Source organism: Alexandromys fortis, unplaced genomic scaffold, assembly GCF_014885135.2.
Source record: "Alexandromys fortis isolate MF-2015 unplaced genomic scaffold, M_Fortis_MF-2015_v1.1 scaffold_235, whole genome shotgun sequence".
NCBI lineage: Eukaryota > Metazoa > Chordata > Mammalia > Rodentia > Cricetidae > Alexandromys > Alexandromys fortis.
This window is the reverse complement of record NW_026068114.1, coordinates 1687793-1700850: the sequence shown is the minus strand read 5'-3', so window position 1 is coordinate 1700850 and position 13058 is coordinate 1687793. Positions and strand designations below refer to the sequence as shown.

The window sequence follows — 13058 nt, the reverse complement described above, 5'->3', positions numbered from 1 at the left end:
CTGGCTAGCAGAATCCCTCCAGGTTCAGGAGCCACCCAGGAACCCTGGAAATAGAGCTGGCTGCTTGGCGTCCTACTCTGCATCTACCAGGGTGTGAGGCAAAGTGTTTCCTTCCCCTAACTTTGCCTGAAATGGCCAAGGCTCCACCAGACCCAGGGCTGGGAGAGAGGTTACATCAGACTGACGATGCCAAAGACCCCAGACAGTGGCAGGGAATAAGGGGGAAAGGAGGGAGGGAAGAAGGGCGGGACTGTCCTACCTGATGTACCCGGTTGGCAGTTGCACTGGTAGCCATTCACAAGGTCAATACAGCGTCCATCATTCAAGCAAGGGCTGCTGTAACACTCATCAATTTGGTCACTGCAGATGGCCCCCATGTACCCAGGGTTGCAGATGCAGGTATAGGAATCAATCCCATCCTGGCACTGGCCATGGTGGCAAGGATCCGGGTCACAGTTGTCGATATTCTCCTCACACAAGACACCAGTGAAGCCTGCAGAAGGAAGTTTACTGATGGATCTCAAACTAGCAAACAGGCTGTGTGGACACTCAAAGGCAGTTTGTCCATTTGCCCTGCACATCCCACCTCTGGAACAACCCCCACAGGTGGCCTTGGGCAGTGGGAACTGCTTGTTTGATTTAAAATTCGAGCTTGGGGACCTGTGCTCAAGGATTCTCGATGGAGTTTGCAGAGCTCAAATGCCCCCAGCCTGAGCCCTGGGTCCCCTGCTGCCTTCCCAGCTTCACTGGCCCTCGGCTTCCCGGAAAAACGCTCCACACATCCTCCCTGCACGCTTGTGTCTGAGCATCTTCCCTCCCAACACACAGGGGCTGACTGAGGTTTCAGATATCCAGTCTTCCAGTTCTGACGCTGGAGGGCAGAGATGGAGTCCCACAGCTCCCCGCAAAGTGCTGTGCTACTGGCTTCTAAATAAATACCCATTAAAGAAGATGAATGATCTGCTCTTGGCCATTGAAAGACAACGAGATAAGAGTTCCCACAACTGAGCTATAACGAGATCCATGTCCCGCCTCTTCCTGGAAGGTTCCAGGATGTTTGCCTTCCTTTTATTCTTTAATTTTATTTTTATTATTTTTAATTGGTTGCTTTGGTGTGTATATGTCACAACGCTATGTGGAGGTAAGACACAGCTTTTCAGAGTCGGTTCCCTCCTTGCTCCATGGGACTTGGGAGTCAAATTCACATTTTCAGGCTTGTAGGGCAAGTGCCTTTACCCTCTTAGCCACCTTACCAGCCCTCTCATCCCTTTTAAACATGAGATCTAGGGCTTAACCTCACTTCCGTGTAGTCATGCTCCACAGAAGCTGGCTGAAGACAAAGCCTGGAATGTCTCCAACAAAAGGCAATGGTTTCTATGAAGAAAACAGCTCAGCGGAGCATCCTCACCTACAACAGAAGCACTGGCGTTCTGCGCAACTGTGGGGGCTAAGTTTGCTTTTCTGAAATCTGAGGGAAATCATACGCACAAAGTCTTTACTCTAAGAACCTCTTTGCTAATTCATGTGTGGCTCTACCCATGACTTTGTTTATGTATGGGGTATTTATTTGCCTGCTTGTATATATGCAAGTGCACTGTGTGTGTGTCTGTGTGTCTGTGTGTGTGTGTGTGATGCCCACAGAGGCCAGAAGGGGGTGTCAGATCCCCTGGAACTGGAGCTACAGATGCTTGTGAGCTGCTAGGTGGGTGCTGCGATCCAGATTGAGGTCCTCTGTAGGAGCAGCCGGTGTTCTCAACCACTGAGCCAGCTCTCCAGTCCCTTCTCGTGATTTCTGTCTCAAAGGAGTAAGAAGTTTCCTTTCCTAATCATTTCTAGACCTTCTCCACACTGAGGTACACTTCTGTACAGCAAGTGTGACGTGACCATTTGGCTTAATGAAATCCACTCCCAAGGAGAAACATGGTCCAAGATCCAGAAATGTACATCTGTTTGACCAAATCTCCTGGGAATACAGACTCAAATCTGTATTGGACCTTCCTAGACAGAGCTCTCTGTAGTCAGTTACAGCCAACTCTCAAGACCACCTGCATCCTAGAAGCAGAGGCCACTGAACTGCATAAAGGCCTGGCTCAGGAGACAAGAGCCAGGCCCTACAGCGAGCCTCGGTGAGGGGCAGCTTTCTCCTAGAACTCTCCTTTTCCCGAGGAGTCAGTGAAGCCAGCTAGAAGCTTCCCACAAGCACAGACACCAACCGCACGTGTGGACAGAACCACCGTGGCAGTGACAGGGAGGCGGGTACCGGAGGAGCAGCAGCAAGTCTGCAGCACAGCTCTCTCGAGCACGAGCCACCCCGGCTGGCAGAGTGACGATGAGCAGCTAGTGGAAGACAGTCGTCCTGCTGGCAGAGGCCTCCCAAGCGATGGAGAGTAGGCTGTGCTTACCTGTGGCACACTGGCACTCGTAGCCATTCGGATGATCGATGCACTTGGCCCCGTTCAGACACGGAGTACTAGAGCAATCATCAATGTCAATCTGGCACACTGGGCCCGTGAACCCTTGAAGAGGCACAGAAGCGACACAAATCAATGACTCACCAATCTTCCTTCATTAAAAAGAGTGAGTTAAATCATTGGCAGAGCATATGCCAATGGGTCACCAAGCAGATGACTCTCCCTGGCAGGTGACTGGAACATCTGGGCAAAGTTCAGAGGTCAGAGGCCCTGGGGCTTCTACTGTTGCCTCTTTAGAGCACAGGAATCTTCTCCAAAAGGAAGAGGAACTGAGACACTATGGAAAGATGGAGTCTCAAGCTAGTAACTGTATTCCCAGACTGAAAGGATCTTCACTCTGAAGAGGAAGTGGAAAAGCCACTGTCCACAGCAGTCAGCTGGCATGCCTTCAACATCAGTGGAGGCAGAGGACCTTGGAGAAAATCTGCTGCATGTTGCCTGCCTGCACTTAATGGGATAAAACGTCTTGGGATTTAGGAATATGACTCACTAGGAAAAACTGAGACCCTGTGCTTCTGTGAGGTGTGAGCACTCTGAAAATGTAGACACAGACAGGGAGGTCAGGGGTCATTCAAGAACAGACTTGGACTTCAGGCCACAAAAGACTTGGAAGACAGACTGGCTAAAACAGTTCCCCACCTCAGCACACACAAAGTCTCTCCCCAAGAACTCACTTTTAATGATTTCCTCATGCACAGCCCACACACATTCCCTCTCTCCCCCTTCCTGTGGTCAGCTGGCTTGGTGCTTTGGAAGAACAAGGGGGCAGGTGGCAGGCACTTACCAGGGGGGCAAAGACACTGGAAGCGATTGACTTTGTCCACACACTGCCCGTTGTTTACACACGGGTTGCTCTGGCATTCATTGACCTCCAGTTCACAATGCACACCTTTGAAACCTGCACAAATGGACCACACACGTGCTTCAGACACAGATAAAGGGTCATTCCAGCCAAGAAGGCAGAAACATGCTGAGATGGCTACAAACCCCAGGAGCACAAACACTTCTTCAAACACAGAGGGACTTTGCTGCGCTTTTTACAAAAATAAAAGTCCCAACAGCCAAGTGTAGACACGGTAAGACATCTTTGCTAATGTGAGGAAGGGGCAGTATCGACGTGAAATACCCCTCCAGTCTCGCGTATCTGAACACCTGGTCCCCATCTGGCTCTGTGTAAGGATGCTATGAAACCTTTGGAGCATGCGACATGGTAGACTGGCAATGGGACTTTAAGACAACAACTTAGCTTTGCTTCTGGCCCCATTATCTATCTCTGCTTCCCAATCTACCAGAAATGTGAGGAGCCGTGGCCACGCGCCCTCCCCATGTCGTCATTGTCTCTTGCCTGTGAGCCTTTAACTGGTTCTGTCAGGGACTTCCCAGAGTGACAAGTGACTATGCCAGGGTTACCCCCAGGACGCTCAGCGAGACAGCAATCCAACAAAAACTCCCCACATTCTGTGACCTACTTCTAGCTTCTGGACTCCCCCACTCTCTTCCTAAAGACCAGCTGCACTGGTGCTCTTGGGGTGCAGGGCAGGATTAGGAGGGCCTCCTTCTGAGGCTAGAGCATCCCTTATCAGACAGCACAGCTGGCCTCTACTGTCATCTCATCCCCTCTCTGTCCTCTGGGAGTCAAGAATGCGCCCTGCAGAGGAGCTAGCCCAGGACACGAGCTAGTGTCCCCCTCTGGGTACGTGACAAGTGCCTGCAGAACTGTGGCTAACGTCTCATTTCTGTGAGTGAGATGCGACGGTGTATGTAATTTATTGGAGGATCAGGAAACTGGCTGTTTAGATGATTCAAGTGGGAAACTGCTTCTGAGGTTTTCCAGTGTGTGAAGTGGCGCTTGACACGGTGGTCTTGTTTGATTTGCTCTGCTTTGCTCTAACTACCCCAGCAGTCTCTTACTCTGCAATTAAAGGGCTTACAAGGCAATCCTGACCCAGCCCTGCTCAGTCCCACGCTGGCACCGTGCATGGGGAACCACCGCGTACTCTGTCAGCACAGCCGGCCCCACTCACCTGGCATGCACAGACAGGTGAAGCCGCCAATCTTATCCAGGCAGGTGGCATCATTCTGGCAGGGGTCGGAATGACACTCATTGATGTCCATCTCACAGCGAGGCCCTGCGTAGCCTTTCAGACACTCACAGTGGAAGGCGCCATCTGTATTCACACACTTCCCTGCATGCTCGCAAGGGTTACTGTTGGCTGTAACACATAAGAACCAGATGTGGACGTTAGGGGACAGTCTGAAAGTTACAATGCTTTAAGCAAGAACATTCTATTTTCAGGTTTACTCATTAATTTATAAAAAGAAATGACCAGCGTGATCTCCAATTTTGTGATGTTCTTCCTTATTCTAAACCTCTCACCGAGGTAGGACTTTATATTTATTTTATTTATTTATTATTAAGTATGTGCATGCATGTGTGTGTGAAGCTAGAAGATGAGGTCATATCCCCCAAAGTTGGAGTTGCAGGTAGCTGTGAGCTGCCTGATGTGGATGCTGGGAATTGAATTGGACCCTCTGAAAGCACAGTACATGATTAACAGCAGAGTCATTATGCCAGCCCAAGAGCCTCTGTTAAGTACCAGGTCTAGGTCAGTCCTATTATTTAATTCCCAGAAGGAGATTTATGGTCATACAGGAAAGGCTGATTGTAAACTATGTGTGTGGAACAGGAAGAATCAAGGTTTGGGTATAACAACGCCTAAAGAACAATGCAGTCCCACTGAAACTCTCACCGGTACCACCTCCAAGTCCAGAAAAGATGCCAGGCACTCACCCATGGCACACTCATCCACGTCTTCTGTGCAGTCGGCCCCCTTGTAGCCCTGGGGGCAGGTGCAAATATACTGCCCGTTCAGGGGGTTGGTGTCACACAGCGCCCCCTTGTGGCAAGGGTTGCTAATGCAGGCATCATCCAGATGACAAAGGAGACCTGTCTCAGGACAGAGCACAGAGAGGACAAACACGACTCTCTCAGAGAAGAGCTTTTTTTTTTGTTTTGTTTAATCAAAAGCAGGATAACCAAATGCTTTTTTTTTTTAACGAAACGGTGTTTCGCTGTAGCTTTGGAGCCTATCTTGGAACTAGCTCTTATAGGCCAGGCTGGCCTCGAACTCACAAGAGATCCACCTGCCTCTGCCTCCCAAGTGTTGGGATTTAAAGGTGTGCGCCGCCATCACCCAGTTTGAGAACCAAATTCTTAACATCATGATCTCGAGGCACTGTTTCCTTCATTTGCTCCTCCATTTGGGATAAGCCACAGCCCTCAGATGCTGCAGATAACCTGGGCTTAGCCTAGAGCTCCCTGCTAGAGAGCTCGTCCAAGGACAGGGCATATATAGGCCAAAGCATTAGAGGAGGAACACAGGAAACAGGAGATATCCTGTGGAGAGTACCGGAATTAGCAAACAAAAATAGCAGATGTCCAATTACATTTGAATTTTTGATAAACATAATTTTCATGTGAAAATGTGTCAAATTTGAATTTCTGATAAACATAAAAAGTGTTCACGTACGTATATGTCAAGTATCCCATGCTTTCTGTGTCTTATCTGGCATCCTCCTCCTCCAATGTCATGTTACCTAATGACCACGGGCTCACTGGCATCCATCTCACTAGCTTCAGAACTGAACCTCATCTGTCTATGGCACCCCACTAACCACATCAGCATTCCCGGATCAGGTGCAGGGCAGGGCGGGGGATCTGCCAAGTGACAGGGTGGAAGTGGAAGAGGGAGGAGGGATACTACTAGGCTTCCTGATCTGCAATGTTCTGGTGGGAACCGGATTTTCCAGTCTGCAATTGGCCAAGGCTTCTTCCACAAAGCTGGAGGTGCGGCTCTGGGAAAGGCCGGGTGCAGGTTTTTGGGCTGACTCCACAGTACACTGCTACTCCTAAGCCTAGAAGCAGTCTAGAGAACCAGGCTAACTACAGTGCTCCCTGAACACTCTTCAGGAGCACCGCGGTGGGAGCACGTTCTTCTCAAGGAATGGGTATTTCTTCTGAAAAGGACTCCATGGGTTAGTCATCTAGTCTGGACTTCTGAGTGCTCTTCAGGCTAAGGTCCTGAGGAATTCTACTGAGCTGACTGTCTAAGGAAAACAACTAAGTTTTCACTAGCAGACTGCACACAGAACAGTCCCCTCAGACTGCAACAAACAGGACGGAAGGGCCACATGGAGGAGAAGGCTGGAGTCTGAGTGTTCGCAGCCTCCCCACGGCTCGCTCTGCAGCTCTGGCACTCTGCTGGCCTTACCTGCCTTTCCCTCTGGACACAAGCAGGAAAAGGAGGCCACACGGTCGATGCAGGTGGACCCCGGAGTGCAGGAAGCGAAGGCTCAGTCGTCGATGTTCTCGCTGCAGTCATCTCCGCTCCAGCCGTTCACGCACACGCAGGCGTAGCCTCCATTGCGGTTGGTGCAGGTGCCTCCATTCTGGCATGCATTGGGCTGCAGCAGACACTCATCCACATCTTCCGTGCAGAATTGCCCTTGGGGGGAGGATACTGGGTTAGGACCCTTATGTCACCAATGATTCCTGCCATACCAGCCCCTGTATGAGCTGCCGGAAGCTGATGCAAGTAGGGCCTACGACGGTTCATGTCCTCTGACGTATTTTAAAGTGACCTTGAGTTGTCCAAATGACACTCATCGAAGAGAAATGGCCCTTCTAGAAGCTGCGATACAATGAAACTTTGGCCAGTTGGCCAAACAAAAGACAAACTGTCGATCTCTTGACTTAGCTGAATTCTTGGGCCAAGAAATAAAAAGCTGAGTTGGAAAGATGGCTTAGCAATTAAGAGCACTGGCTGCTCTTCCAAAAGACCTGGGTTTGAGTCCCAGAACCACACAGAAGCTTCACATCCGTTTCTTACTCCAATTCCAGGGGATCTGACCTATGAGGGCTTGCATGTGGTATATAGATATACATGCAAGCAAATACTGAGACACATCAAAATAAATTAATAAATATTTTAAGAAAGAAAATAAACTGAAAAAAGGAGAGTAAAGTATAAACGATGCAGAAGAGACATAAGGAGAACATGAGAAGGAACCCCTACACCAAAGCGCAAGGGCTTTTTTTCTCTGTCTGGATGGGTCCTTGTCAATACACTGGCGGACACTGTGCAGTAATCTCACATGGTGTTTAAACCACAAGGCAGCTGGTAAAGGCTCCTGCATTTCTCTCACTCATGCTCACAACCATGTGTGAAGCCACAATTATCTCAGAATAGAGGCAAATATATCTCAACAAAACAAATCTATCTCAATATCAAAATATCTCAAAATGGTCATTTTTTTTAAGTTAGAGTGAGCAATACACGGAAAATATTTCAAACAAACAGGCCCAGTAAAGTGGGGAGATGTAAAAGGGAAAGCCAGGAGCAGTGAGACTGGACGAAGAGTCTCAGCCTGCGGGAACAAGGCCCAGCATGCTGTCCCACAGAGGGCACCGAAGGGAGCTGGTGGGTGTGGGCTCCTACAGATGTGTTAGGAGCCCTGGCTGCCACAAGGACAGGAAAAGGCAGCGTCTTCTAGTCCTTACAATACCGAGCTCATGGCTCACCAGAGCAGTGTGGTGCCGGGCCACCTGAATAAACTGATCTGGTTGGAACCCCTTTAAAATCAGCTTGCTTCAAAGGAAACCAAAATAAGATGATCTGGATTCTCTAAATCATAACAAATTCTGAAACCAAACAAAAATGCCATTCAGTCTCCCTTTGTAAATAAACAAATAAACCCCTCAATGATCAACTGAAAGGGGAAGTCTCATTAGGAGTCTTTTTATAAAGAAATCAGGCACAGAATGTTTAAATTTAAAAAATAGTAAAGCTGCCCACAGTCCCCAGAATATCTACAGTCGTATAACTGCAGAAGGCCCACACTGGGCCCAGCAATGCGCCGAGTGAGTGTGAGCCAACCTAGCTGACCACCTGCTCTTCAGCCGGTTTGGCCTTCGTCCCCCTACTACAGAACTGATAGAACTGTCACACTTGCCACCTCTGGTGGGGGCTTTCTGTGTGTGCCCAGCACAGGTCACAACCTTGTCTAATAGGATGGGTGTGGATGCTTGAGGTCCCTGCTAAGAGACCTTCATGTTCCTCCCCTTGCATCATTTGCAGGGTCTCAGAGAGAGCTCCTGTGACTAGGTGAGCTCACCTTACTGCGGGATACAGGATGGGCATCGGATCCTAGTTACATCACTGTGTCTCTTTCCAAACTAGTGAACTAAGAACACTATGCCACAGGACAGAATGGGAAAGGCAGCTGTCTGCAGAGAAAGTGGTCAGGGTGACTCAGAAGTACAGAGTAAAACAGAGCACCTTGGTGGCACTCAAGCCGTGAAGTCAGCTGACTGCGAGCCCCCACAGCACAGTCCTGAGCAGGCTCTGTGCAACCAGTTTCCTGATTTAGGATGCGTTTCTACCAATTTCGCTTAAAGTATCAATGACTCCAAACTAAGTGAGAAAGGGGGAAGGGAGCCAATGCATGAAGGAGGGAAGGAATGGGTCAACGAAGGGAGTGAAGGAGTGAGGTGTAGTAATGAAAGACTGGGCGAGTAAGGGAAGGAGGAAGTGATGAAGGGAGGGAGAGAAAAGGGAAGGGGGTCAGCCAGGCAGAAGCAGGACACGCCTTTAATCCCTGCACTCAGGAGGCAGAGGCAGGTGGATCTCTGTGAGTTTGAGGCCAGCCTGGTCTACAGTGTGCCAAGGCAACAGAGAAACCCTGCCTTGAAAAACCAAAACGAAGAAAGGAAAAGGAGAAGGGAAGGGGTAGAGGAGGGAGAGAGCAGACGAGGGCAGGGGAGAAGCAGTAAGGATGGAAGGGTGCAGAATGAAGGGAAGGAGAAGACGGGAATAAAGGAGGAGCAGAGCAAGGAGGACGAGCTCAGAGTGGCACACATCCACCCCAGGACCGATGATAGCATTCATTGCAAAACATGTGCTCCCTTACGCTGCTAGCAGAAACACTACTTCAAAGAATGGCAGCTGTGTTATTAGGATTCAGGCGGGGCTGAGAAATATACACATGACCAAGAAGCAGGTAAGGAGCTGCTGTAAACCGGGTAATTGCTGAGTCTAGCCTGTTACACTTACACTAACTCAGACAGCTGCGCTGCCCCGACCACACTGACTTGTGGAATGCAAGCATGTTCCATGTCATCGTGCTTTAGTGAGGCCCCGAGATAAATCTGGGTATGAGACACTGAGTGTTTAAAAATATTTCACATATATATCTTATGTACTGTTGTAAGGGAGGCTGGGTAAAAAAAGAAAAAGTAGGTTAAATAATATTTCCTTGGAAAAGAAACCTGACCCTCCTGGGAAACTCTACTAACAGCCAGTTCGTCTACAATGAAGCAGACGTTGTGAGCCGTCACGAAAACCATGTCGTTTATAACTGGGCGACAGGCTCGCAGAGGTCCCTGGGTCGGCAGTGAGTGCAGGGGAACTGAGACTGTAATTGTCTACCTTGCCCTACACTCGACCCAGATTTGGTGTGACCCCATCTGAGGAATCACTTGTGCAAGCTGCATCTTCCCAGTGCATGGGGAGAGTTGGGGAGAGAGGACTGGGAGGGCGAGGAGGGGGATGGGGAAGGAGAGGACGGAGGGAAGAGAGGGAGGAAAGGAGGGAGAGGTGAAAAGATAGGATTGAGGGGGAGGGAGGGGAGAGAGGATTGGGAGAAGAGGGGGAGAGAGAGAGGGTGGAGGGACCACAACTAATCACTCCACTGGGTTAGAGGGAAATGCACAGGGGCAAAGCTCTGCCTGGAGGGGAACTGTGCTTCAGGGGTGGGCTGTTCACTGCTTCTTCAATGAGACTATCTATTCATCTTATATGGTCATTAGACAGGACCTCTAGACAGCTAAGGGCATGCCAGCTTGGGAATGACCTCCTGCAAAAGAGATCATTCTCGGGTTCTAGAACAAGAGGCTCCAACTCATGTCTGGTAAGTTTTCTGTCCTTCTTCGTACAGATCTGTCACCAAGCTCTATGACTGGAGACGCGGAAGACAATCTCTGGGACAGTCACTGCAAGCCCTTGCTGTGAAATTCCCAAAGGAATGTCTCCTAGGATTGTCCATGTCATGTCTACACCCACTCTGAGCAGGAGGAAACCTGGGCAGAAGCCTGCCACGAGGGAAAGTGAGGCTCGGACGGGTAAGGGGCTTCCCAAGTCCCGGGGCTGCTGCCACCAAAACCTTCATCAGGCTAACTCCAGACCTGACAACTCCACCCCCACCCCGTCCCATTGTGGCATTACTGGGGATTGAACCCCCAGCCTGATGCCCCTTACTGCAGCAGTTCTTAAGGTCCAGCGAGAAGGCCCTGCTGCCTAAGATGAACATCATAGTGAAAGCAGCAAGGCAGAGGTCATGAGACATCAAAACGAGAAAATTTCCAGCACTCACAGGAGCACTGGGTGTACGCTCTCTGGTCATTTGGCTTCCCCACTTCCCATAGCAAAGAGCCCTTGCCTAGAACAGGGAGGGAGGGTGCTTACTTGAGAAGGAAGACCCCCTGCTGAGGTTTGGAAGGACTGGAGATGGTCTGAGGCTTTAAATTTTAATATGAGTTCTGAACCTGATGTAACAGGCAAAGGACAGTTGGGGGCAGACACCAGTGGACATAGTGACAAGTGACTCCCAGCAGGAAGAAGGGGAACACTAACTTATGAACTACATAGCAATTAAAAGTGCACAGTGAGAAAGGGGACCTGTGTTGTGGCTGTGTCTCTCCGGGCTACTAAACTGTCAGTGCAGACCAGTCCTGGCAATGCCGCCGCCGTCTGGGTCAACACCAGCCATGCTGTGAACTCCCAAACACACTGCACGGTTCAGTGAGGCAAGTCATCCGAGGACAATAATCACCTCTTGGAAACCTTCACGTGGAGATACTGCAGGCTGCTACCATTTAACCTTAGGACCAATGGAATGGGCTACTAGGCCCTCTCCAACCTCCTCAGGCGAAAGGAAAAGATACTAGCTAGTCTTTTTAAGCCATCTTCTCTAAGGCTACGAGGGGTCCAGATTAGTTTGATCTGAGATGTCAGGCTCACCCGACTGCAGCTGGTGGGGGCTTTAGACACTAACACCAGCTGAAGCTACGGAAAACCTTCCGAATTGCTGCTCCGGCCTGGCAGATACACTCCGCAAGTCTAGCCCTCTCCTTCAGATACTCTCCAGCCAACAACAGCTCCTCACAGCTCTTGGCATGCTGAGTTCACATGCTGCCCTAGGACTCTGCACACCTTATGCTCTACACCATCCGAGTCACAGGACTAAGTCACTATCCCTCAGACCCTGCTTGTGACAAAACACACCTCCAAATGCCGGTCTCCCACAGTGACTACCACTGCAGCTGTCCCTGCACCTGGCACAGCTTAGCTTTATCCTACCGACTCTCTCCTCCCATTCCCGGATCTACCGTTCACTTCAGAATGCATTCCAGATACACTTGGGGGTCTGTGGGAAAACCGACATTAGACAACGACACACCCAATGCTCCTTTTCTAGGTGAGGCCAGCAGGAGCAGAGGTTTGCTAGCCTGTCCAACTGTGCAGAGCTGGTTATAGAAGAACTAGAAACATAAATCCGAAGGGGAAATAAGTGCTAAAAAGGCTGGAAATGTGAGATTGCCACAGAAGTCAATTTCCAACATGGGAGCGGAATCCGAGCTGGCTACTGAGGGACATGAAGACTGAGAAACTCGGAAGAGGAAGAGAGCACAATGGAGCTGCAGACAAAGGCAACACCACCAACCTGCCATTCATAAATAAGATGCTACACTGGTTTGCAGGGGTTGGGCCATCCTAATGCTCTAGGCAAATGAGGCATGGCCCAATAACGCAGACAACACTTAGCAGCTGTAACAAGCCAGGGTTCAAGGAGCTCATTATACAGCTCAGGGCACCACACACACCCGTCTGACATCGAGTAGCAACTGACTGGGATGAGGGAACAGGAGGCAGCCAAGAAGACAGAGAACTCTGCTGAGCCCTGTGCTCTGTGAAGGGGCTGCCCCACTCGCCTGTGAAAGGTGAAGGCTGCAGAAATACTCTGATCTCATCAGTCACCCCACTAAGACTCAACTCTTAATCCAACAACAATCCCCACATGAGAAGCATAAAATTTAGCTTCACTGTCCCTGACCCTCTTCCCTTCCCTACGATGGGTAACTCACGACAATATGTCACCTTGGACACATCCTTCCAGCCAGCAGTCACTTAGCACCTGCGTTCTGGGGATTCTATCTTCGGGCCACAGAGAATATTCCCCAAGCTTTATCCTACAGACTCATCGTCCCCCCACACACTCTAGTTTAGTTCTCAAGTTAAAGAGCAGAGGAAAAGCCAGGCTGCTGGGCCACTGTGACCAATGTTAGCTAGATAAACTATGGAGCCTCGTCTGCAGGGCAATGAGTGTGAGCACCCTAATAAAGGCAAAGCACAAGTTCCCTGGAGGAAGAGGGGAGCGCACACAGAGATAAATATAAAAGTCTGGAGGAACTCCTGCACTAAATCTATACTGTTATCTTCTTCAGGACTCCTCAAAAAAAAAAAAAAAAAA

At 49.8% G+C, this 13058-nt stretch overlaps 1 protein-coding gene across 1 annotated transcript in view; it reads right to left on the bottom strand.

Annotated features, from left to right (window-relative positions):
* The window catches only part of LOC126490096 (notch homolog 2 N-terminal-like protein A), a 137398-nt gene that overhangs the window by 42397 nt on the left and 81943 nt on the right, over nucleotides 1-13058 (bottom strand). Inside the window, exons 6-11 of the mRNA XM_050124779.1 lie at nucleotides 6743-6976; nucleotides 5263-5418; nucleotides 4496-4684; nucleotides 3256-3369; nucleotides 2403-2516; nucleotides 260-493 (exon numbers count right to left, since the gene is read on the bottom strand). Coding sequence (XP_049980736.1) covers nucleotides 6825-6976 — 152 coding nt within the window. The 3' untranslated portion in view covers nucleotides 260-493; nucleotides 2403-2516; nucleotides 3256-3369; ... (1 more) ...; nucleotides 5263-5418; nucleotides 6743-6824. The remainder of the gene's footprint in view (nucleotides 1-259; nucleotides 494-2402; nucleotides 2517-3255; nucleotides 3370-4495; nucleotides 4685-5262; nucleotides 5419-6742; nucleotides 6977-13058) is intronic.